The 26,288-nt window shown below is 45.8% G+C and overlaps 2 protein-coding genes across 8 annotated transcripts in view; one reads left to right on the forward strand and one right to left on the reverse strand.

The window, feature by feature from the left end:
* Positions 1 to 258: 258 nt before the first annotated feature.
* On the forward strand, positions 259 to 8,741 carry FZD5 (frizzled class receptor 5). The gene has a single exon (XM_074548273.1). The coding sequence runs from the start codon at positions 417 to 419 to the stop codon at positions 2,148 to 2,150; it is 1,734 nt and encodes a 577-aa protein (XP_074404374.1). The 5' UTR covers positions 259 to 416; the 3' UTR covers positions 2,151 to 8,741.
* The window catches only part of CCNYL1 (cyclin Y like 1), a 46,798-nt gene continuing 28,411 nt past the window's right edge, over positions 7,902 to 26,288 (reverse strand). For all 7 annotated transcript variants that reach the window (XM_074548293.1, XM_074548292.1, XM_026791639.2 and 4 more), the window contains 6 exons: positions 23,180 to 23,215; positions 22,419 to 22,470; positions 18,920 to 19,039; positions 16,972 to 17,138; positions 12,412 to 12,574; positions 7,902 to 9,639 (listed from right to left, as the gene is read on the reverse strand). In XM_074548293.1, the coding sequence (XP_074404394.1) occupies positions 9,523 to 9,639; positions 12,412 to 12,574; positions 16,972 to 17,138; positions 18,920 to 19,039; positions 22,419 to 22,470; positions 23,180 to 23,215 (655 nt within the window). In that variant the 3' untranslated portion in view covers positions 7,902 to 9,522. The remainder of the gene's footprint in view (positions 9,640 to 12,411; positions 12,575 to 16,971; positions 17,139 to 18,919; positions 19,040 to 22,418; positions 22,471 to 23,179; positions 23,216 to 26,288) is intronic.

Raw genomic sequence — 26,288 nt, forward strand, 5'->3', positions numbered from 1 at the left:
GGTCTCGGGAGGGGCCCGGCGGGCAAGAGGGGAAGGCGATGCACAGATGCGGAGCAGTCGTGGTTTGGCAGCACCGTCATCTTTTCACTCGGCCGCCTGCCCCCGGGCCGGCGCACGGAGCCAGCGGGACGCGTCCAGCAGCGGAGCCGGGGCAGCGCTGCGTTCCGCCCAGCGGGGCTCGGTGCCCGGCGCGGGGGCGGCCGCGGGGAGCCCCGGTGGGGCGGGGCCAGCGGCGGGGGCGGTCCCGGGGCGGGGCGCGGGCGCGGCGCGGAGCGGGGGCGCCCGCCCGCCCCAGAGCGCAGGTGGCGGCGGCGGCGGCGGTCGGGATCCCGCTCTCGCTCCCGGCGGGGCCCCGCTCCCGGCGCGGAGGCGGCAGGTGCCCGGGACATGCGGCGGCGGTAGGACGCGCGGCGGCGATGGGCGGCCGGGGGCTGCCGGTGCCGCTGCTGCTGCTGGGGCTGCCGCTGCTGCTGGGGCTGCCGGCGGCGGGGCGCGCCGCCTCCAAGGCGCTGGTGTGCCAGGAGATCACGGTGCCGATGTGCAAGGGCATCGGCTACAACCTCACCTACATGCCCAACCAGTTCAACCACGACACGCAGGACGAGGCTGGGCTGGAGGTGCACCAGTTCTGGCCGCTGGTGGAGATCCAGTGCTCCCCGGACCTGCGCTTCTTCCTCTGCAGCATGTACACCCCCATCTGCCTGTCCGACTACACGAAGCCGCTGCCCCCCTGCCGCTCCGTCTGCGAGCGGGCCAAGGCCGGCTGCTCGCCCATCATGCAGCAATACGGCTTCGCCTGGCCCGAGAGGATGAGCTGTGACAACCTGCCGGTGCTGGGGGACTCCGAGGTGCTTTGCATGGGATACAACCACACGGAAGCCACCACCCTGCCGCCTTTCTTTGGGAAGCCCACACGCCCTGCCAAGGACATGGCCAAAAACCTGACGCCACTCGATGGGCAGCGCCTCTCAGGGCTGGACTGTGGTCAGACTTGCAAGTGCAAAGCGCCCCTGATCCCCATCTCCAAGGAGTCCCATCCGCTGTACAACCGCATCAGGACCGGGAAGGTACTCAACTGTGCCATCCCCTGCTACCAGCCCTACTTTACCCAGGATGAGAAGACCTTCGCTACCTTCTGGATCGGCCTCTGGTCCATCCTCTGCTTCCTCTCCACCTCGACCACTGTGGCCACCTTCCTCATTGACATGGAGCGCTTCAAGTACCCTGAGCGCCCCATCATCTTCCTCTCTGCCTGCTACCTCTTCGTCTCCCTGGGCTACATCGTGCGCCTGGTGGCAGGGCACGCCAATGTGGCTTGCAACCCGGAGCACCACCACATCCATTACGAGACCACAGGCCCTGCTCTCTGCACTGTGGTTTTCCTTCTCCTCTACTTCTTCGGCATGGCCAGCTCCATCTGGTGGGTCATCCTGTCCCTCACCTGGTTCCTGGCTGCTGGCATGAAGTGGGGCAACGAGGCCATTGCCAGCTACTCACAGTACTTCCACCTGGCTGCCTGGCTCATCCCCAGTGCCAAATCCATTGCTGTACTGGCACTGAGCTCTGTTGACGGTGACCCGGTGGCTGGGGTTTGCTATGTGGGCAACCAGAGCCTGGAGAATCTGCGTGGCTTTGTGCTGGCACCACTAGTGGTTTATCTCTTCACCGGCAGCCTCTTCCTGCTGGCTGGCTTCATCTCGCTCTTTCGCATCCGCAGCGTGATCAAGCAGGGCGGCACCAAAACCGACAAGCTGGAGAAGCTGATGATCCGCATCGGCATCTTCACCGTGCTCTACACCGTGCCTGCCACCATCGTCATCGCCTGCTACATCTACGAGCAGCACAACCGGGAGGCCTGGGAGGAGGCACAGAACTGCTCCTGCCCGGGGGACTCTCACCGCCCCAAGCCTGACTATGCTGTCTTCATGCTCAAATACTTCATGTGCCTTGTGGTGGGGATCACCTCCGGCGTTTGGATCTGGTCTGGCAAGACGCTGGAGTCCTGGAGGCGCTTCAGCACCCGCTGCTGCAGGGCCCGGAAGCCTGTGGGCGCCTCGGTGTACGGTGAGGCCAGCCCGGCGCTGGTGGGCAGGACGGTGCTGCCCAGCATGGCCTCCTACCACAAGCAGGTCCCGCTGTCCCATGTGTGACCAGAGGGAGACTCGGTGACCCCAGCCACAGGGAGGAGAGGGTTGTAAAGACCCTGGGCCACAGAAGAGGGTGTGACAGCTGGGCCACCCCTGGCATCTTCAACCCCACCGTGGTGGTGCTGCCTGGGACCACGGGCACAGAGCAGCTGCAGCCCCAGGCAGGGCAGGAGGAGGTGCTGCCAATTACGTGGGGGCAGAAGGACGGGGTGGTCTGGAGCCTGGCACTGCCATGTATGCCCCATTTGGGGTCCCGCATCCTGGCTGGGGTCCTGGGATGCTGCTGCCTGTGGGCCAGTCAGGTGGCAGTAGGCCCTCAAGCACTGATTTGTGTCCCACAATGAGCCTCTGGGCAGGTCTTGCTGGTGCCAGGGTGAAAGGCAGAGCTGTAGCAGGCAGGGCAGATGGTGGTCCCCAACCCCAGGTGGCACTGCCACTGGGCCCCTCACTAAAGCCCAGAGAGTGGGTCAGGGAGAGCTGGCAGGGGGTGCTGCTTCCCTGGGTGCCCATGGCAGAGCAGGAGCCTGCCCTCAGTGCCCCCAGAGCCCCCAGGCACGCCACACACTGAGGAGGGGAAGCCTGGGGGCCCTGGTGTGAGGCAGCCGCTGGCCCTGCTCAGGCAGCAGCACACTGAGCAGGAGGGGAGGAGCTGTGCGGGCCGGGGCTTCATGGGGGTGGCAGTGCAGGAGGAAGGGGCCGTGGAGAGGATCTGCCACAGGGACAGGGTCCCAGCTGTCTGCAGGGCAGGCAGGGACCAGGTGATCCCCTGTGGTCCCTCCCGCCCTGGGCAAGCTCAGTCGGGGCTCAGACCGGGCAGGAGCTGTTGGCAGCGGCTCCTGCTCTGCCACGGGCAGCCAGCTGCACTGCCCACCGAGCCACTGAGCCCGGGGGCTGCACAAGGGGCCCTGTGGGTGTGAGGCTGCGGGCCCAGCACGGGGCTGGCAAGGAGCTCTGGCCCCGACAGCCGGGCTCTCCCGAGGGCCCTGTGCCCTGGAAGGGTCGGTGCTGCTCGCGCCCCTGGCCTCTGCAGCGGGGTGAGTTCCTCGGTCCCCCTTGTCCCCTGTGGGTTACCTGGGGCGAGGGAGGCAGGCCCTGTGTCCTGCCCACCAACTGTGGCATGTGGCACAGCAGCTGAGCGTGGCACAACCAACCCTAAAAGGGTAGTTGCACCCGTGCAGTGAGCAGTGACTGCACGGGGGTGTCCCAGCCAGGTGGCAGGCTGTCTCTCCGGAGCAGCAGCTGGGTTTTCCAGTCAGTCAGCTTCAATACTTGTTGCTGCTTTTCTCAAAGCTCTGCCTCTGCTAGAGAGAGTACCAGGTTTGAGAGGGAGCAGTTAATTTAGGAAAACTTAGCTGAGCCCTCATACCTCTTTTCCTCCAACTTCCCAAGCCGTTTTCACTTCCTTGGATCAGACAGCAGCTGAGCACTGACAGAGCAGCACTGCCTGGCGTTAAGCAGTGGTGACAGCTGGGTTTCAGTAAGTAGAATAATAGTGGGGGGGACCTGTTGTCAAAGTCACTAAATGCAGCCAGGGCAAGGGGCTCCAGCTGTGGTGCAGGATGAGGCTGGCTGCCTCTGGTCACTTGTGAAAGCACCTGGGTTTTAATTTTTTTTTTCTGCCTGCCCTAAGCAGTGGTGATGTATGAAATTACCCAGCCATTGCAGGAGTCCTTTTTGCCCTCCTTCAAGCGTGGCACTGTGACCCAGCTGTTCAAGCACTGGAGAACAACTGCTGGCTTTGCTCCTGCAGGACTGCAAGGATCTGAGGTTGTTCTTAACACCTTTGGACCACTTCAGTCAAAAAGGTTTCCACCTCATTTTAAAACCAAAACCTGGGAAGTGAGAGAACGCTCAAGAGGCCTATCACTGGATAAAGGTACTGCATGAGTGTCTCTGGGGAGTCCTGGTTAGAGGAGACAGAGGTGTGAGGGCTCACCAGGGACTGTTCAGCTGCACCCATCTGCACTCTTGCAATAGGGCTCACCCCCTCCAGCATGTTGGAGTGCTTTATTGCGGACAGAATTGCACCATGTTGTGTTACACACTGTAAATAGTTGTATTATATCCTAATTTGTACATAAAGAAGCCTTATGTAGTGACCTTTGATACAGGCTAGGGACAGGTGTGTTCTCAGCAGTGGGGCAGGTCAGGCACAGAGACGCTGTGGGTAGTCTCGTGCTGTAATCCAGGGCATTAAATGATTCCAATTTCCTCCAGTCCACACCTTGCTGGACTCCTCTCTCTCTCTATAGTGCCTTTTGTAGATACAGCTAAACACACATCATGCAATACAATGAACAAAACCATGTCAAAGGTGGTATTTTGCTGTTTTTGTTTTTTTCCAAAGTGCAACTGACTGTGTAAAGAAATCTAAGATTAGCTACAAACCGTTGCCTATTGAAAAATGCGAGAGCGTTTTCAGCTTTGATGTAATGGTAGGGTAATACAATCAACTCGTGTTTGAGCCTGGCTTCTCAGCAACAAGTGGCAGGGGGGAAGGAGCCGTTTCTGTGTGCCCTGTCTGCTGTAGCCAATTTACATGTTGGGGTTTGCCTCTTCCATTACCCATGCTGTTCAATGTTGCTTAAATAACTGTACTATATTATGTGAAAAGCTGAAGAAATTTTATTCAAAGAGAAGTATCAAGATTAGTTATTTATGAGGATAAAAAAATAGTGTGTGTTGTTTTCTTTACTTCTGCTTCTGTTAGAGTGTTTAATTACCTTAAAAGCTTACCTGTTGGGGGAGGGGGAGGCGTGTGCTGGAGGGCCGAGCCGGGCTCTTATCGCTGGGGATCGTGGGGAACTGGTGAGGCAGCTGCACTGCGTGGCACAGGAATGGCACGTTCCATGAGCAGGAACCCCACGCAGCGCTGCCCCTGGCACGGAGGATGGCACACATCCGTGCCCTCAGTGCCAGGCTCTGCCCTGAGCCGGGTTCTGTGCTCGGGGCTGTGCCCGTGGCCGCGCTGACAGCGCCTTCCCTGACGGGCCAAGGTCACGCCTCGCTGCTGAAAGAGGGTTAACTATCAACTTTTATTGGCGTTCTGCAGAGTGTGCACAGCACTGTCCCTTGCCCTGTGCTGAGATCAGGCCCTGAAGAGGTGCCCTTTGGCACTCCTAAGGCCAAGCAGATGACAGCTCCTAGCCAAGCAGGATGCTGCACGCCGGCCCCTTTGGGTGGCCGTGCTTCCATCTGCGAGGAGCACTTGGGGAGGGACAGCAAGGGGTTAAGGCTGGCTCCGTGGTGACTAATGGTGCAGGACTCTGCTATCTAGTTAGGTGTGTAGGCACACACCAGGTCCCACCAGATAGGATCTCTCACCTGGAAGCAGCATTCCAGCACCCAGTGATAAACCTGACAGTCCCACAGCCTGACTCACCTGATTCTGCAGGGATTTGCCCCCCATGCTCAAGTACAGGCAAAACACACCATTGAGACTGATCCTATCGCTTGAAGGGCAGCAGTTTTGGGGTGTGAAGGGAACATGAACCATTTCAGCATCAGGTTCTTCTCAAGGAGCTGTGGACTCTCACTGCCTGCTCCCGGAAGTAACTCCAGCACCTTGCTGGCAGCCTTGTTGCCATTCTTGCCTGCAGGAAGCTGCTGTGTCCTCAGCAACTCGGTAAACAGGAGTTTGGCAGCACTGCCATCCACTGCCTACCTCCAGCCACTGTTTCCGAGCAAGGGAAGGGCCTCTCCTGCAGGCAGTGTGTGAATCACCTGCAGGACTGTGTCCCCATGAGCACACACGTCATCCCTCACAGCTGGCCTGTGCTTGTGCTCCTGGACTCTCCAGGTTCCTCTTGGTCCATTTAAGCCACCCTCGAGGCAGTCACCGGCTTCCCTGGGGCTGAAAGGTGGAGATGCAGCACAAGTTCAGGCTGGGTGGTGTGGGGAATGGCAAGGTCTGATGGCATGGGGATGGTCTGATGGCATGGGGACCATGTGGCTCTTCAAATAGGTTTTAATACTCATCAGAAGCCAAAGAAGTTATTTGACCTAGAAAACGCCTTGTCTGTGAAGACAGCCTGAGACTTTCCTCATGCTAAGACAAACAGGCCCATGCTCTGCCATTTAAGTGCTCTTTTGTCAGTCCTCTGGGGGTGGGTGTTAGTAAGGGCACTACAGTCACTTTGGCAGCACCCTGTAATTCACTCTATGCTGGCAAACAGCTTATTTGGTGCAAGGATATTTTCCCAGGTAATGATGTGGAATACCAGTTCTGTGTCATAGTCCTGCACTGTGGTGCTGTGGGAAATCCCAGGTGGGGGCTGCAGCCTGCTCAGTGCTGAGCTGTGAACGAGCAGCTCACCCTGCCCTGAGCACTCCTGCCAACCTCCTGTGCAAGCTCTTGCCTCAATGGCTCTTCTGTCCAATTCTGCTTGCTCAGGGTATGCTTGACACCTCTACTCTTATCCAGGAGCAGTGGTCTTGACATTTATTCCATCCTCAAGTGCCTGTCCTCTTAACTGCCAAACCCAAACTGAAGTAGTTCTCATAAAATTCCCTAGGAAACCAAATACACAGTCCCTGTACACAAAGGGAAGGGTTAGGGTTGTACCCACTAACACCTCCATGGCCTCCTGCCCCTGCTAACACACGCTGCTCCTGCTAGTCTGGCTGGTGCTCACATCACTCTTGCTGGGCCATAACACAGCTATTGTCTCTGCAAACAGCATTTGCTGCCAGATGGGGAGTGCTGCCCTGGAACTCAAAGCAGGCAGAGGTCACCTCAACACAGATTAACTATTATTCAGCTATTGGATTAAGAAAAACAAGGTATATTGATCCCATAGCCAGTTTCTCTTCCCTGGGAGCAGAGATTGGTAACAGTCTCTGTAATTTCAATATTCGGACCATGACTGTAATTTTTCTTTTGCCTCTTTGAGAAAAGTGTTGCCAGCATACAGAGTAGTGCAAATTGGAGGGTATTTCCCCTTCACAGAATTGGTATTTTTTCCTCTTAAGCTGAGCTGGAGTTCAGACCTGCTTAGTATCTGCTGAACAAATCAAAATCCCTTTGATAATGTGCTTTGGGCTACAGTAAAACTAAAGCCATGTAATAGTCAAAGCAAAATTAAGTTCATAGCAGCTGTCTCCTGCAGGATGTACTGCAAAAGCAGCCATCAGCTTGAGATGTCATTCACCTGCCATCCAGATCAGCAGGAAGAGTCTCCATCTCTTGGAGGGAGAAAGAGAGAAAAGGGAAATGAGTGGCCCCAGTCTCTGCTGAGCAGCTCCCAGTGAGTGGCTGCTTTTGGAGCAGCCCCACAGCAGAGTGCACCAGGCTGATCCCACACAGCTGAGGGCACCTGGCCGTGCCAAGGGAAGTAAAGCTCGTTAGCAATTAGGTCACAAGTCAATCCAGGAGCTGGTCACTTGTAGCTTCCAATTTAGTGCTCCTCAAGGGAGGACTTAAACACCACCAAGTCGCCTCCAGAGAGACTGACTTAAAGCCCACTGAAGTGCAAAGAAACTGTCAGTGAGTGGTTTTGTTTGAGCAGCCCGGTCAAATTCTAAATCCAAAGAGCATGTGGGAAGATCTGGGCAGCCCTGCAGGGCTGCACCCTTCCCAGGAGTCTGCTGCCAGACAGTGCCAGCCTCTGGGGACCAAATGAAGGTGATAGGCTGGTGGGGCAATGGAGAGGCTTTCACACACACCACTGGGGTTTCTCTTTTTTTTCTTTTCCCTCCTTTTTTGTGGGGCAGTGGAATCCAACAGCTGTACAGAACACACCTTTCACCTTTAACTTTAATTAAAATAGAGTTTATTAGCTTTTCTTTTAATATAAACATGAGAAAGGAAAACCACCTGAAGATGTAGTGTTATTTTCAGTATTGAATTGTGATCAATACCTGAAGTGCCAAGTCCCATGGGTTTGGGAGCCAGGGGCTGGCACATTTGCATACTGCAAAAGGCTGTATGCATCACTTGAACAGCTGAGTGAAGCCACACTGATGATGGCACTCACACAGCCCCACTCCCAAAGGCAGATGGACTTGTTGTTCAGTGTAAGTTTCTGGGCCTTGGCCGTAAGAGGAAGTGCACAAAACCCGTGTCATTCGGAGGGAAATCTGCTCCTAGGACACTGCCTAGAACCTATTTGGATCCAAGAAGGGAAGATACTACAAAGACTTGTAACAGGAAGAGTCTACAATAATACTTATCCTGTTTAGAGTTCAGTTACAGAGCTTTAAAGTAAGCTCTGTTCTAAAGTCTCAGAAAGAGCAAACCCCAAGCCTCTAGAGCAGTTGCACAAGATAAAATTCACTTTGGGAAAAAAAAAAGGTTTATAGAAAGCTTTTTGATAATTCTCAGTTGAACACAATATCTTTCCATCTACCTTGATAGGTAGTCCAGGATTCTCAAACTCATTATTGTCTCATTATGAATGTAACTTCCTCCCAGGAAACTGAAACCCAAGGAGAGCCAGATGGATGCACAATATCAGCTTTAGGAACTCACTGTATATAGCACAAGAGATCTGCAGTAGAACTCAGAGAAGCAGTGCTGCACACACGCCATTCACCACTGGATTGCTACACTGTTTGGGATGGTGATGATGTTTCCAGACCAACTTTTTCATTCAATGCCTCAGAAAAATACACAGATTACATCTCTTCCAGAGCAATATAAGTATTAGAAAATAAGAGAAGCACCATAATTCACAAGAAATGCAGCATGGACCCTATACATTTTAACAATACATAAAACCGTATCTCTGCCCCCAGTCAAAACATTCAAAGTCTTTTGACAATCTTTACTGGAGTGAAGTTGTGGGTGCAGAGATGGAATTCCTTCCTGCTGGGCAGCTTCTTGGTATGAACACATCACCAATAATAGCAGCTTTTAGTAGCCAAACCAGGGAAAAGCCATCAACACGTGTCTATGCTACTGTTTTCAGCTCCAGAGCGGCTTTATACTTTAAGAGTCCCGTGTGTTGTTTTTGTTAACACTGCATTGACCTGAAATACAAATGCAGCGAAGACTCTGGATGACAGGGGAGAGGAGGGAAGAACATTGTAACTATAGTCATGTGGTTAGTGTTTAAATTCTAAAATTTAAAACTACTTATTATTAAAAACCTCAAGAGTTCACAGCTATAGGCCTACATAGTAAGCAAACGTCTGTGGGGGAGAGAAGGAGATAAGTTTGTTTTTGCACCTCTGGATACATCAGAAGGAGGAGAGAGTTGATTTGACAAAGGGCTTGTCTTTTGCACCAAGTGTGTTCCTCAAGCGCTGGGCTCCCTTGGCTGGTTCTCTCTCGCCTCCCGTTGCTGAAGCCGCCGTCCGGGCTGGCTGGCGTGCGTGGAGTGGTGATTCCTGCGGCTCCTGGCGTGCTGCTCCTGTGCTGCTCCTCGCTCTCTCCTCACGAGAGGATGGCATTAGAACGGCGGATACCAACCAAGTTATCAGCACTGAAAGATCGTCTCATAGCAGCTTTGGACAAGTCTTTGTATTTGTCTTCACACAGCCGGGAGATTGCCTGCACACCACACACACACACAAAATGCAAAACCCGCATTAGGGAGGTCTGAACGTTCCAAGGGAGGTTTTACACCTGCAGTTCCAACAGCACAGGTGCTCTGCAGCGGTGACACTTCTGGCTTTTCTCCAGAATGACAATAAATAAGGACTGCTCTGGAGGGAAAACAGTAATGGGGTCTGTCCCCAGGTAAACATGGGCTATCAGAACAGTAGACCTAAAGAAGGTGAGTGGTTTCCACATGCAAGCACCTTCTTTATTTCACTAGTCTTACTATCTAATGAAAAACTTGGATCCAGTTCAGACTTAAGTTTGTGGAAGTTATGTTGAAAATTACCCCAGTAGCTAGGTCTGGTGCATGCAGCAGCACAAAAATTTTATTTCAACACTGCAGAAATGCACACAGGCATTTCTCTGAGAAAAGCTTTCTGTGCTCCCTTGGGCATCTTACACTTGGCCACTCAGGGCAAGCAAGCCAAGGAAATGAATTTCTACTAGCGTGTCTGTTTTGCCTTTACCTTCTCTACACCCTCACTCCCAACATTTTCTCCCTTACCAGGATCACCCCCATGATCTGAGATGGGAGGGCAGCCATGGTACATTACTATAGCAATTACATATTAGCACATGTAGACAATCCAGTGTTGAATTGCTTTTTCATTAATTTATTGGCTTGCCTTTGCCCTGCTTATCTAGCTGTTCTAGTAACAAAACTAGTTACTTAAATCCTAGTAAGACAATTGTCAAAAAATACTGTCTCCTCCCCTGCAAGGCCTGTTTCTGATTGGAGCCTTCAGGCATTATCAATGCAAATTAATAAGGATACCTGTAATAAAAAAAAAAACAAACTGAATTTCAGCCCTGAACATTTACTTCCATTAATAATTTACCACCTATCACCAGATGAACTTTCAGAGTCCTGTGATCAGCTGCAAGCCTGCACCTTCCCTTTAAGCCAGCACCCATTCAGCACAGCCCAGTGTTCTGCAAGTTCAAAAGGTGAAAAGCACTCTGAGCATGAATAAAGTTCTAAGTGTATTTTAAAATAATTATTTACATTTATTTCTGCCGACCTTCTGGAGGCATGCATTTGGCTCAAGAGTGGCATTCTTTGAGACACTGGCGGCATGAGCTCCTGGTGCAAGACCAGACAGACTCTCCATCCTGCTCTAATGCTAGCACATCAATCACACAGCAACCTGTGTTGACATATTTAGCCCCAGTTGCCCATATGGTGTAAATCAGTTTTCAGTTTCTGGAATTCACTAATTCACTGCTTTATACAAGCTCCTATCAGCTGCTTATATGCCTCTAACTGAAAAGTAGAATTAAAAATTTTAGCAAATAGTCTAAATATTTATCACATTTTAGAATTAAACCCCAAAATGTCCAATATACATGCATTAGTAAGTGCATGATAGCAAATTACAAAGTGGTCTAAAATTACTCTGGTTTTAAATACCAAGCCCCCAAATACTAAGAAAGAAGAAACAAAACAGGCTCACAATCTGTAAATCATCCACTTATGCCCTGGCACTGAGCAGTTCAGTAAACAATTTCCTGTGGACTATGAACTGCCCTACAACCACATTTACAATTAGTGACAGTGTTAGCTTAAAGTGCAAGTAACAAGGGTGAGACAAAGCAGAAGAGCTGCATTGCTTAACTTTAAATAAAGGAATTCATAGGCATATCATACTTCTCATTCCAAAGGACCAGGAGGGATCCCACTTACTCCTGAAGTTCAGGCACTTATGGGACAAAATAAAATCCCTAGCCCTTGGCAGAATTATTGGGGGTGGACAATGGAACAATATAAGCCAAGAATCTGCAGCACACCCCTCTCTGAAAGGGACTGTGGTACCAGTGTGTACAGGGCCTGTGGTAATGCTTTTGTTGAAAGGTCAACAAAACAACATGCAGAGTCATCAATTAAACCTGGACAGATGAAAGGTTGCATTGATCCAACAAGAAATTTCCCTGGGAACCCAGGTAATTTGTATATTTTCAAAAAGTCTTACATAGCTCCAGCAACTAGGAAGACTGACTCTGCAGAAGTTAAAGCTTTTTAAAACGAGCCTTCGTGCCAGGAAGGCCGCGGGGCCTCCCCACAAGGGCAGCCCTTCCATGGAGCAGAAAGGGACAGTAATCTGCATTTACACCCCTCGGGGCATTCTGAAGGGTTCCCAACAAGGGGCTGTTCCAAAAGTTTATCTTAAAGCAGCGTTTCTTTGTAAAGGTGGGAAGCCACAACTTATTTCTACAGCTGCCCCCAGACAAATTGTTTATTAGAGCATGAGAGCAGTAAGAGTGCTCCCTCTAAATCTAAAAGCAGCTGTGCAGTGGGATGCAGTGGGAAACCTTCAGCTGGTAGTATTTAGAAGGGTCTGAGTGTGACTGTCTCTAGGTGCTTGGAATACAGACTGTGACCAGGGAAGGACAGACAATCCATTACATATGACACTAATCCTTTCAATCTTAAGTAGCCTAGCTGAACTACGGTTCCCAAAATAACATCCATTTTATTCTGCTATCTGCTAGACTTTTCCAATCTCTCCCAAAACCCTTCCTTTCCTCAGAATTCTAGCTTAGCCTATGCATGGTTTTAGAAGTGCTAACTGTATTTATAAAAGGGTTAAATTACCCTGTAATACACTAATCTAAAAGCTTTTTAGTTTTTCTAACTGCCACTTAACATGATTAGCAACAGATGCTCTTACTACTCATACAAGAGAGAGGAGTCCCCAGCTCAGCCACTCTCAGACCATTTACCTCCAGCTTCTGTGCTCTCTCTTTACTGAGAGGCTCCAGCAGAAAGCTCAGGTTATTGTCATCTGCTAGGGAGCGAAGATCAAAGTAGTATTTGGCGTAAACACTGGCAGGAACATTGATATTAAACTGCAGTAGCTCCAAGAAGTGTCTTTCCATCTCGTTCCTAGGAGGCGTAAGGACAGGAGACAAAGGAAAAAAAAAAATTTTTTTAGCTGGCTGAAAACACTGAAGAGACCTCAAGCTTGTTTTAAACCCAGCAACTTTGAAACAGGTCACGGAGAGCTGTGCATTATTAGTTTCGAGAGACAGGTCATTGCCTGGTGCTCCAAACAAGGTGCAGCTTCTGAGTGCTGGCACCTCGGGCTGGGCTCAGAAGGCAGTGCCCTGCGTGCACCCGCCCGGCGGAGCGGGAGCTTCGTCCTGCGAGTTCCATTAGTGCAGCTGTACAATTCATGCGCCATTCTCACTCTCATACGGCCCCACGCTATAGTGATCAGATGAAAGGAATGATGTATGCTGTTTATTAGCTCTGAAGAACTTGCAGACATTTTCACCAGGCTGATAACAGGAAGGGGGTTTATTGAAGCAGAGGCGGACTAACAAAAGGAGTAGGCAGATCACCACGGCAACAAATGGATCTATGAAGAGCTGCTGCTATTATCTCACAGAAAAAAGCCTCTTGAAGCAACATGGATTCATCTCCAATAAATAAATAAATAAGCAGCATTAGGTGGGAGAAGGAATTTTCTCCTCAATAGCATTAGGCAGGATAACAAAGTACTATGTCAAAGGGCATTGTCCAGTTTTTACTCTTGTCTGTTTTCACTGGGCAAAATACTTGGAGGAAAGTGTGGAGAGTGCCATGACATGAAAAAAACTGCTTCAGCTACTGTAATGTGGTCAGCTAAAGCAGAGATATTCTACAGAGGAGAAACAATGTTTTACAAATTAACCTAAAAAGAAACTGGTGGTACTCAAACACAGCAATTCAGTTCAACAACAACTCAACAACAGCCCCTACAGGTAGCAAACCTGTTTCAACAGAATTTAGCAGCTGTACAGGCCAACTGTGAATACACCAGAGGATGAGCTGCACCATGACAGTGCCAAGGTTGTTACTGCTTTTTTGCGAGCTTCTAAAATGGATGCTTCACCTATCAGTGTGGGGCAAATAAATCAAGGAATCATCTGTGTTGTCCTGTACTGGGTGGTGGGTCTCAGTATGAATAGCAGCTTTGTGTTTCTTTCTAGCATAGCAGACTCGAGTATCATTGAACCTAGTGCCAAAATTAATTTCCTGTTCATATGGTCATAAGCCTATAGAAATGTAAATCAGATAATGTTTTGATGATCAGCTGATCAGAGGTTGATTTACCCTGTGAGTAAATGCTCTTCACTGCCCCTTTTGTACTCACTAGGCTAATACATTTTAATTCTGTAAAAATACAATTCTTCATTGGATTAACAAGTCTATTAACAGTGGTTTAAAACCTGGGAAAGGATAATGCCCATGTTTTTTCTGTGCCTTATTTACAAATATATGTAGCCTAAAGAATGAACAGCATGTGTCCCCTTACAAACAATCATGGCAAGATTAGCAGCTGTACTGTTAATTTTTCAGCAATTATGGATTTGGTCTCATCAAAGCGAGCAAAGGATGACTTCCAAATGTCAACTGAATTTCCTTTGATTTTTTCCCCCATTAGAAATAAGTAAAACAATACAAAAAACTATCTCCCAAAACCCCAAAGAACAATGTCTTTCATTAAAAAAACCCACCTTTGCCTTGGGCAAATAGAAATGGGCTTGTGATAGAAAAATTAAGATAAACACTTCAGCTGTGTTGAGTAGGATGAGGCAAAGGCAAATGACCACATGTGGCAGTTGCCAGGCCTGGATCTTGTATCCCTTCAGAACCTAGGAGCCCTAAAAACCAGCTCCTGAAAACCCCAAAGCTGTTGGGGGCACTGCCAGCACAACTCTGAGCAGTGGAGGCAGAGTTTGGTGGGGAGGAGGTGCAGCCGTGCTGCCTTCACAAGGGCTGCCTGGCTTGTAAGCACACACACACAGATTTGCAAACTGGGTGAACTAAATCAGACATAAAACCTTCTGTCAGTTCCAGAGTGGGGCAGCCCCTGTGCCTGGCTTGCAGTGGTTCAACAAGAGCATCTGGCAGGTTAGTGAGATCCTTCTAGACAGAGAGAGCCAAGAGAGCGCAGAGGAGCTCACAAACAGAAGCTGCCACCAGCTCCTGGAGACGGGCTGTCCCTGCACAGGGATCCTCACCCAGGGCGTGACACCTGGCACAGTCCTGCCAAGCTGCCCTTAGCTGCAGAGCTGCTGGGATTTTGGGAGGATTTTTTGGCAGCATCACCAGCCATCTCCAACATTAGAATGCAACTGTGACTGAAATCCTTTGCCTATTATTTTCTCTCACTAACATTTGTATTTGGAATACTCATTATCAAATGACTGGTTTAAAAATACTGCAACTACTAAAACTCACAGTAACTATGTACCAACCATGAATTGAAGGTAGGCTTGTAAACTTAAAACAAATACTGCCAAGTATTTGAAGCAGTTTTCCAAGGTCCCTAAAATGGTGATGTTATCCAGCCAAGCAGTGCTGAAGTCTGCCCAGCTGCAGAGCCTGGGATGAACACCCTGTGCCACTGTCAGGAAGGGGGTAGTACAGTGTCTGCCCATACCTAAATTCAAAGGTCTAAATTATCTCAAATGAGATGGGATTACAAAAATCCCATCCTCAAATTGGAGAGGGAAAAAAAGCCTAAATTCCATCTATTTTCCTTACCACCATCACTGCTTTGAAAATGCAAGTACTGACAATTGCAAGAGACCCAGCATTGGCAATAGAGGATAAATATCCTGCTTGTTAAAGATATTTTCTGTGCTATCAATTTGATTTGTCCCAAATAGGGCTAGAAGAAGAGACATCAAAAAGAGCAAGATGTACACTCCAGCACTTCTGGCTTTGCTGACCCCACTTCAGCCATCTCAGAGTTATTTGCAGCAATGCTTAAAGTATGTTCCTCAGAGAGATGAGTACTCAGGGCCAGGCTAAGTGGAGATGTACATTGTATAAAATCACTAATTATGCTTTCCTGAAAGCAGAGCTGGCAGTGTCCTGCATTTTGAGACAAAGGACTCCCAGGCAAGGGGTATGTATAAAACAAGTAACAGTGGCTGCTGTTTGAGATGTGAAATAATTTGAATAATAAAAATTGTTTTGGTGCAGAAAATTCCCTCGTTTTTAGAAATACAGCCCCCTACCTAAAAGGGAGGAAAGTAGATATTCCTCCTCCTGAAGAGTCCCAAATGAATAATTACTTACTGTATTTGAAACACCAGTTTGGGCTGAATCCAGGGAAGAGAGCCTGGAGCAAGGGCACTGCCCCATGACAGAGGCAGCCTCCCAGTGCTGTGTGCAGAGCTCTGCCAGCTCAGTCTGCTCCTGTGCTACAACTGGCTGTCACTGCACAGGCCTGCACACGTGCTCAGGGCACAGCCCTGTGATTCAACTCAAACACACACAAAGCATCTCATGAAAGGAAGGCCAGAATGCCTGGTCGTTTAAGCTGGACTTGTATAATTTCTACCTGTGATAATAAGAGAAATAGGAGAACAAGCTAGCAAACAGAATTAAAACAAAAATATTGACATGTCAAAGCTCTGAGATAAAACTTTGTGAGAAGGAATTTAACAGAAAACCTAATGGTCTAACTACAGTTCACATAAACACAGCTCCAGCCCATGGTATGAGCCTGGAGCCATGAGGATGAGTATCTTCCCATACTGCAGAATCTGGCTTAAAGCTGAGTGCAGCAAGAAAAGACAGCAGATGCAAAATTTCTGAAAAAATGAAATGGATGTCTGAGACAAAAATACATCTAAGGAACAGCCTTACAAAAACAAGCAGTAATAAGACTGAGGACTTTGTTTTCAGCACTGTAAGGACATCTAAGAACCGAGCCAGAGAGGATAAGCTGCAGCAGTAGCTGTGGCCTGCACAACACCTGCTGGCCAGCAGCAGCACTGGAGCTCAGACCTTGGGATGTTTAGGCCTTAACTGGACACACAAGCACACATGGGAGTCCCAAGTTATGGTTTACCTTGCAATTATTCAAATTCTAAAACAGAAAACGCAGGGGACACATTTAGTTCACTTTTTTTTCCTCCTTGTAAAAACCCCCTTTGATAAGACTATAAATTGGGCAGTTTAGTTCCATGGCTCATCACTGAGATTAAGAAGGTAAAGAAAACTAACTTGGCAGTCACTCACATAAGTCATTAAAATTATTAATAGAGATTTGTCTCAAAGTAGGGTAATTATCCAAAGTTTCTTGAGGTAAAAAAGAGAATGAGGCCAGACACTAAATATACACCTTATATATATATACATATCATAGCAACAGAGAGAGATTTTTTCAGCATGATCACGTGCTATTTAAAAAACCCTAAATAAACAACAACAAAAAAATCACATACAAAAAAAACCCCCAAAACCCCACCACTGCAGACCACCCAAACCTTGCAACTTACATGTCCTCAACAGTAATGTCCTTCAGTATTTGGCAATAATCCACATTCCACACAGCTTGATCATCCCAGACTTTAGAAGCCAGCAGAATAGCTCCTAGCACTATCCTCTTCCAGTTACTAGGGCATATATCAATCTCTGCATAGGTTAAAAGCCTTTCCAAATAAACCTATACAAAGAAAAAGGGAAAATAACCAAACAACAGAACCCCACAATTATATGTGTGTAATTAAGACCTGGAGCAGAGCTGAGCAGCAAACATGCCAGCCCAATAGGACTATTTATTACTGTTAAGTGTGTCAACATAAGTATCAGTCATTACTACTTACACTTAAGAATCCAAATTTTCAGGAGCTACAGGTTCCATTTTTTATTTTCCCCCAAGAGCTGGACCACCAGGGCACACAATAGCTAGTGAGGTGAGAGTTCTGAGCAATGAGCACTGTTGCTTTGGGGAGACACTGCTCCAGCTCTGTCACCAGTCACACATCACTGGCAGGGAGCAGATCACTCCACACCACATTAACCCTTCATCCTCACTCAGGTTCAGCACTTGTAGCTTAGGCAGTGAGACAAGCCCAAAGATGTGCCTTGGTCTTTTCCTCCCATGAGATCTCAAATCAACTCCAGGATGTTGAATCTCTCTCTTCCTTGAAAACTGATCTATGTACTAAGAAATATGCACTTTCAAATTTGAATAGAAATTGTTTTAATTTTATATTCTCTCATCTAAATTCAAATTTCTAATGTAGCTTCAGCTAAATTAGTGGGTAAGGGAATTTTCACTTATTAAGGTCGAAGGGAAGGACTGATCTTTGTCACTGAGTTCTCTCCATGCTTTCTTCCCATCCTTGGCTTGTAGCCTTCCAATAGCCTAGAGGTGTTCCTATAATAACAGGGCCATCTAGTGGTAAAATTCACTTTAAAAGCTAACTCCATTTTTTGTAAACACTTCACATAGTTTGCCCAGGGTTACCTGTCATCTTGTTCTGTCAGAATTGCTTGCCTGTCTTTGAAAAAGCAAAAACCTCCAACTACTTTCAGAGTTTCAACAGCTCATAAATATTTGGCTTTTTAAATTACTCATTTCCTTATTAAAGAGAGTATTTCAAGCTGAGTTTGCTTAATTGCTATACTGTCTTTTGGTGACAATTCTGTTCTCCTTTCCCACTGTTTTTCAGAAAGAATCCACAATGAAGACTGAAGTTTAGTGCAACAAAGTGCAGTTTGAGAGACAGTCTAAAGTAGCAATTAAACTTCCTCATATACATATATGCACACACACACAAATATATATATATATATATATATATAAAATAATTGTAATTGATGAATTTTTAAATCCATCATGCTTTCTGAAATCAAACAACAAACTGTAATGTAATATTGTTCTTAAATTCTAAGCACCTTCATCTCACCTGGGGAAAGAAGTTACCGCCTCTTTGGCTTAATTAAAAAAAAAGTTTGGTAAAAAGATGGCAATGATTGAAGGACATAATAATGAGAAAGATCCTCTCCTAGAGTTCCTGTAGGATTGACTCTTGGTCCCTTTAGACTCTTGTGGTTAATATGAACTCAGAACTAACACCTTCCCCTGCACACAGCTGAAATAAAAAATGTCTTTGTGTATGACCTAATCACACCCCAGTTTACAGCATCCCACTGTTCTGCTCTTCTCAAGCTTCTTCAGTGAGTTATGTATTATGAAACCAACAGGGTTTTACTGGGCAAGTAATTAAGCATTACATATTTATATACAGAAAAGGGAATTGCCCTTTTATTTAATCACTTCTGTGACTACTTAGAAATCTATAATGAACTCACTGTACTGGGCTGTCTTTAACAGGGTTTCACGAGATACTCTGACCTATTTCACTGCCAGTTCAGCCCAGGTCTCTGCAGGAGGAGAGGGAAAGCCCTGCAGGGCAGGAGCTGCAGCAGTGCCCTTACCAGTGTGACTATTGCACATTCTGCTGTCAGCTGCGCCGCGCTGAAGAGCGTCCGGACAAAGCGGTAGATGTGCTTGTGGTCAGGGTCGTGCTTGTAGTAGTCATCTGGGACCTCCTCCCGCTGAAACAAAGTTCTTGGAGTTACTGAAAAGCTGCTTACTTAACACTGACTCCAAATGAGCTTGTTTCACACTCATTTCCTGTCACAGATTTATACCCTGAAAGAAGCAGCCCTGCAATATTGCAAACATTCCAAGCAAAACACAGGAGCTTTAGCTGGTCTCTCTTTTCTGAACACTTGTTTGATCTGTAGGTGTAGGGCCAACAGGAAAGAGCATGAACTACCATCATCACTGCTAGGTGCTAACTATTGTCCATGGAACATTCTTCACACCGAAAGAGATGTAAAAAAAGAAAAAAACTTCTCCCTGCAAGAAAATCACAGGTATATGCACACCAGGGAAACGATGGCTCTTCAAAAGGCAAAATTAACAGACTTCATGAGATTCCTTTTCCAGCTGAGGAAGCACTGAAGAACACATGGCAGTAATTCTGTCACAGGTAATTTACACTGCCTTCACAGGACTCATTCTTGAGAGACTCCAGAAAGACAACAAAACTAACGAACAACTGGATTTAACTCTGACACAGTGCTAAACTGTTTCTAAACACAGGGGAGAAGCTCAGAAATAAACAGTCCATAAAAGCAATCCTAAAGTAAGTGTTTGAGATATGTTCTGATACTTAGCACTTTTTCTGGAGGGATGAAACTTCAAGAGCTCCAGCTCTGCACACTGGTTCTGCAAGACTGATACTGAATGGACTTCTTCTACAGTCCAAGTTAGACCTGCAGCATGGTCAGCACAGCAGCTGAGAACAGCACAGCTGCTTGACACCAAGCTAGCAGTTGAAAGGTAAGCAAAGCAGTGTTTTCCTGTGGTTTTGTAGTTTGAAATAACTGGGGAGCATTGTCAAGTAAAGTACAGAATGTAAGTTAACTTAGTGCTGCCCACACAGCCTTCTAATACACCACTGAGCAACAGAGGTTACCTCTGCAGGGGGGCCATGCAGCATGAGGAACAGCATGAGCAGGAACACTGCTCACTCCTGTGCTACACGTGGTACAAAATCACATCTGAAGTACATTTTTGTTGACTGGATGTCCTGAGGTAACCCAAAATGGTATTGTATTCCTCATCCATCTGTGCCCAAAATCTCACTGTGTCTTAAGGACCTGCTGGGGATGGGTGGGGATGGGTGGATGCTGTCCCAGGTGCTTTTAGGCTTGGCTCTGGAAGGCAGCTGGGCCCTGCTGCTGTGTGAGCTTGGCTTTGCCAGCTGCCTGGTCTTGCCTTGAGCACAGGATTTGCCCATTTTGGGTTCTCTTTTTGGTGTTTTTTTCCCTGGTCTCAGAGAGACTGCTGTTAGTGGCTTTCTCATCTTGGGAAGGGTATTTCTGGCATTTTGGGTCTGTCCTTGATCCCCCAGGATGTGAGATCCAGCAGTTTGGTTTTCAGCAGTTATTTACTGTTAATCTTTGTCTGTTGCTGTTTTGTTTGTTAGTAAACTGTTATTTTTTCACTTACATCTACTTGTGTTCATTCCTTATTGGTGGAAAGGGATTGGTTGAACCTATACACAGAGGCAACTTATTCCAGAGTGTTTTCCTTTTAAATTGTCTCAAACCAAGGCACTGGAAGTGAGAAAGGAAGCACTAAGACTCGTGTTTGTGACTAAATCCATGACACTGGTACCTGGGTCCCATTAGGGTCAGCAGAGCTGGGTTTGGACTCCTTGTGACTGCATCTTTAGAAGACAAGGTGTTCAGAGATTGCTTCTGCTAATTAACCTTCCTGAAGGAACAGCAGGTACCCAGGCAAAACACCATTGCTATAGAAACTAACAAGCCATGTGTGCCTTTCCCTCACAAGTATGACAATCAGCCCTAACTCTATTTCTGGCTGTTTGCTGCAGGAAGATAGAAGAGACCTTTAAGTGTTCCCCAGAGGACACAATGATTGTCTTCTCATTTAATAGGAGGGAGGCTATAAGAAAGGATCAAAGGATGTCAGGTTGTTAAATAAAGAAATTGTCTGATGGAGCTCATCTTACATAATTTTGAGTGCGAAACAACAGATTCAGGCATTTCAAATTGTGGGAGAGGTTTTACAGTGACTTCTCTGAGCCAGAGAGAAGTCTGATAAGAGGATCCATGTTTACCCCTGAAAGAATTGCCTACCAAGGTCATTGACACAGAAACCAAGAAAGAGAGGAGGATAAGTAAGAGCAACCTGCAACTCTATTCCAATAAGCACTCTGTTTGTCTCTTCTGACCAATGAGTAAAGTGTAAACTTAAAAGTTTTTTAAAGAATGTATAAAAAGCATGCATGCTAGAATAAAAAAGGATTTGAAGCTGCTGAAAATTGAGTGTTTTGTATTGTGATCATATCGACCACAACATTAAAATAATTTTGGTCCACACTTTTTGCTCTGAAGTGCTACAATCCATACAAGAAATCTTGAATATAGCTCTTGTCCTGAAGTTCTTTTTTTAAAAAATTGAGAGTTAATTTTGAGTTTAAAAAATTTGAGAGTTAAAATTGAGTTTAAAAAAAGAGTTTATTTATATTGCACTGTACAATTCCTTGCACAGCCAGTCCTATTTTAGGATGAAACTTTAACAAACTTAAAATATTAACTTGTTTATTAAAATCTGTTTATTAACAATTGAGATCCACAAAATAGGTTCTCCTGCATTCATTCAGGTAAGTCCCAGAGCAAATTCAATTTTTAAAGCTGCTGAATCTTTACTAAATTGATTTCACATGAAAAACAAAGTAAGTGGTTCTGTAGGACAGGCATTAAGCTAGGGGTGCTCAAACTGGATGTGAAAAGCACACGCTCCACTTTTGAGCTTCCCTGTACTATGAGGTTTTGCATCTTTAGGAGTGTCTGAAAAGGTGAACCAGGACCAGTCACATTAAAATCACACCCTGAATGCTCCTTGCTGTTACTGCAAGCACATTTGCCTTAAAATGTTGCCTTTCCAGTTTTTCAAGAGCCATGCTCACTGTTGCCTACTTTGTGTGATGCTCCATGTACTACATTCTCCTGTCTGCAGTCATGTAAAAGGTTAGGCACATACCTACCAACCAGGCCTTCCTAAAGAAACAGAAAACACTTCTAATAAAGCAGTTATTAAAGAGGGGGAGAAGAGAGACAGACAAGAAACTTCAGACATGGAATACAAAAGAACTGGGCACATGATTGTTTCTGTTTATAGTAAAGCATAAAAATCAACATACTTTGTAACATTTAGACTGGGCTCTATTCATGATCCAGCTGATCTCAAAAGTCACTGCTTGCACTTTGTATTATGTATAAAGACATAATTTAAGATCAATTTGATTGTGGCCTGGTGCTAATACATTTTTATGACTTATACCATATAAATCAAGATGTTACTGACATACACTCAGAGGACAAAAAAATTACTTACTGTGAGAGGGTGAGATTTTTCATCAAAAATATCCAATGATCTGTCTGAATCTCTACAAAACAAAAGTCTCCAGTTTAGCAATAAGACTTAATTGGTAATACTATGTTCCACTAAAAATCATTGTTCATTAAAAAGGATCAAGGGACATATTTCATAGTTCAGCTTTTCCTATAATATGGAATGGAGCTACCTTGTATTTTTGCAAAGCATTTAATGGTGAGTCCTTACAATTAAATATTTAAAATGCTAAACAATGAATAGCTTTCCATGCTCCAAAATGTGAAACTAGGTGAAACTCATTAATAGCATTACTTCAAAAAGTCAGCTCTAATTCAGAAGCCTATGCTGGAACTAGCTGTAATGGCAAAAGTGATTTGCACATGGACAGAGTGTTCCTTCACCCATCAAAACTAATCCATAACGCTGTACTCAGGAAAAGCTGAACAAAGTCCAAAGGCTGATTTGTGATGAGTTAACTGTGTTTTCCTCCCTCCCTGTTTTGGAGTTTTATGTGCCACTGGATGGGTGCATTACTGACCCTTCCACAGCTGCTCAAGAGGGGGTAGAAAGAGAAAACACATCCAGCACACAGTGCCAGAGTTTTCACCTCCTTTAAGTTTCACCAGCTGTCACTGAAGTGACCAAGACCATATCTGACTCTATGATCTTGAGAGTTTTTTCCTAGTCTTAGTGATTCTATGATTTTATGCCTGGTTCCAAAAGAAAGTCATTCTATTTCAGCAAAGGAAGAGTTCACTCACCTGTTCTTTATATGGTAGAATATTGCTAATGTTACACTAAAAAAAAGAAAAGAAAAGAAGACTTAACAAAGCATTTTCCATGCACACTATTCCACTGCAAAAGCTGTCATTCAGTGGAATGTTAAAAATCCATTTTGCAGTGACCTCCTCTCCCATCCTCATGCACTACACATCTCATTTCTGATTGTTTAACTGTTTGGACAGAAATTGGCCAAATCAAATCTGCCTGCCAAACTACTTTTACAGTCATTGTACAGATATCTGTGCAACAAAAGTAAGTGTTAAGTGACATTTTCAACATATACCTTCATTTAGGGCAAATGCAGACTATACCCAACTAAAATGTGAGTAAGTTCTCCTTGGAGTTACATATACCATTGCAGAGATTCTGCAGATGTTTTAACCCTGTCTAGTTGTCTAACTTAGAAACTGTCTAAAAATAAGAGAATTATAAAGATGGTATTATACCAGCAGAATCCAAGAAGTGGCTAAGAACAGATTTCAGTCTCTGCTAAGTAAAGCAATAGGTTTCATATATTAACACTCATCTACTGTGGAAAATTTCAGCTTCTTTACTCGTGGTGGTAACAGGAACATTGCCATCACAGGAACCTATCATGAACAGTTCTGATCTGCTGTCAGCTGTACAAAATGTACACCGTCATTTCAAAATGGTACAAGCATAAGCTTTTAGGCTTTTGTTTTGTTTTTCTCTAGAAAAAGAGAAGTGACGTGCTGCATACCTTTGTCTGAACCCAAATTTTAAAGTAACAAATCAACTTAGACATTTCCAAACTCTACTACACTATTAAATCTGTAAAGCCTTCTAGGCCTCAATGTACTTGATAAAACTCTCTTCTCAATTCTCAGCTGGTATCATCTAAGTGCAAATAATTGACTTTCTGGTACCCAGAAAAATAGTTCCAGCAGCCATTTACACTGAAGAACATAATTATCACCTACCTAAAACAACAAATACGTGAAGAAAAGGCAGAAAGGCCAGAACTAAACCCTAAGTCAACAACATGCTGGTTTTCCACAACTAGAGGGCAGACTAACATCACTGCAAAGTACCAAACACAGCCCTACAACTTTTCCTGCAACTCCACACAAAATCCATTTCAAGTTTTCCCAGGTCAAGAATTTCTTGATGTGGCTTTCAGTGTGACCTAAACTCCCCATCTCAAAACACTTTCAAACCCACATGTGGAAACCCATGGCACTGGGACGGAACCGGGCGAGAGCAGCGCCAAGAAAACGCTGGAAACGCCCTGGAAACGCTCGAGGCGCTGCGCCCAGCTCTTCAACAGGCTGGCTGCACAGAAGTGACAGCAGCAGCATTTGCCTGAGGACCATGCTTCAGATGCAGAAGATATGGATACATGGAAAGGAAGTGTCCAGAACCAGTGAAAAGTGCCAAAGCGCCAGGCCTTTGCCCAAGATGCAGAAAAAAGGGAACACTATGCAGATCAATGTTATTCCAAATATGATATAGACAGAAATCATCTATTGTGAAAAGTGCTTCCCACCATGTAAAGATAAAAGTATTAGTAATGATTCAATTACCCAAAAAATCCCAGAAGACAGAGCATTTGGGAAATGTCAATCAGATCCTATCTATGGGGTCATCAGCTGACTCCCCAATGGTTCAGAGTTCTAGGGATTGTTGGTACTGAGTTTGTAACCTTTGTTATTTTTGGTTTTTATAAGTAATACTGATAAATAGTGATTGTTGTTAACGTTATATGAATGCTTTATAAAAGTTGTCTCAACCCCTTCAAACACTTCCTGTTGATAAGTTGATCATAATCAGACTTTTGTGTTAAGAATTACTATTATGGTATTGTAATATTTGCAGCCAGCTTTTATGTGTTTTACTATCTCTTTGTGTGATCACCTACAAGACACATGTCTCTTCAGGATCTTGCCTTTTTGTTTCTTAACTACTCGTATGTTTGGTCTGTTTTTAACTACTCATATGTTTGGTTTGTTTTTTTTTTTTTAATCCACACTGCCAGTTTCATGGTTTTCTTCAGTTATTATTACAGAGGTACTCTAGCAGAGAGTTCAGTTGTAACATTAACTTCTCTTTTTTGAGTATTAATTTTGTACTGGGTAATCAATCTTTCATTCAGCTGAAGAAGAGATTTGCTGTGTTTGAAGAATCTCTATCCTGACAGAAACTTCGGAGGGATTCAATTACTTGATGGTTTGATTGGTTTTTAACCCTAAGGTTTCTTATTCATATAACTGTTATTTTTAAGAGTCTTGTTTTAAAATGTGTTAAGTGATACCCACCAATTAGAGTTCGGGCTCTGGCCAAGCTCTAGCTCTGCTTGGATGGAGTGACTGATAATCAACCCAGATGTTTTCTGCATCAAAACAATTGGTAATTTGACCATATATGACAGCTGAGCCTATTTTCAGAGGGAGTTTGGAGAAACATGAATCTGGACATGATTTCTCCAGTTTTCTGTTGTTTTAAGGTTTATCAGCTGTCACAGACTCTGGGATGACAGTTCATTGTTGTAGTGCTTGGTAACTGTATGATTTCACCTGTGGTATTGATTATGTGTATTATCTAATTGATTCCTAATTGCTGTGAGTTTCTTCTTTACTACATGCATTGTTTTGCTCTTAATGTTTTCTCCTGTTCATAACCAAAGAATATTAGTAATAGCAACTTATGTTGGTATCTTATATTTCTCTGCAATTTTGCAAAACAGAATTGATCAATGTTTTATTTTCACATCAGGACTCATTCTTCACCTCCAGGATTTTGAGAAAATCCTCCAGTCCCTGCAGGAACGTGGATTTGTTTGTGTTTTAACAGGTACAAAGTCCAGGTGGATTTCAGTGAAGAATGTGAAACTCTACCAAGTGCAAGAAAATGCTGACCAGTCCACAAGCAGGGAAGAAGACACACAGATGTGGGCTGCACAGACATTTGAACCCTTGTGCTTTGTTCACAGAGATTGTGGACTTCGGGTTTCTTCATTGGTGTGAGAATCGGTGACGTTGTAGAATTTTTGTTAGATGATAGCTTAAGCAAAATATGGGGTGGTGTGGTCAAATGTGTGTCTGCCAGATGGTTGACAAAGTTGTCAAT

This window comes from Zonotrichia albicollis, chromosome 10, assembly GCF_047830755.1.
Source record: "Zonotrichia albicollis isolate bZonAlb1 chromosome 10, bZonAlb1.hap1, whole genome shotgun sequence".
In the NCBI taxonomy this organism is placed as follows: Eukaryota; Metazoa; Chordata; class Aves; order Passeriformes; family Passerellidae; genus Zonotrichia; species Zonotrichia albicollis.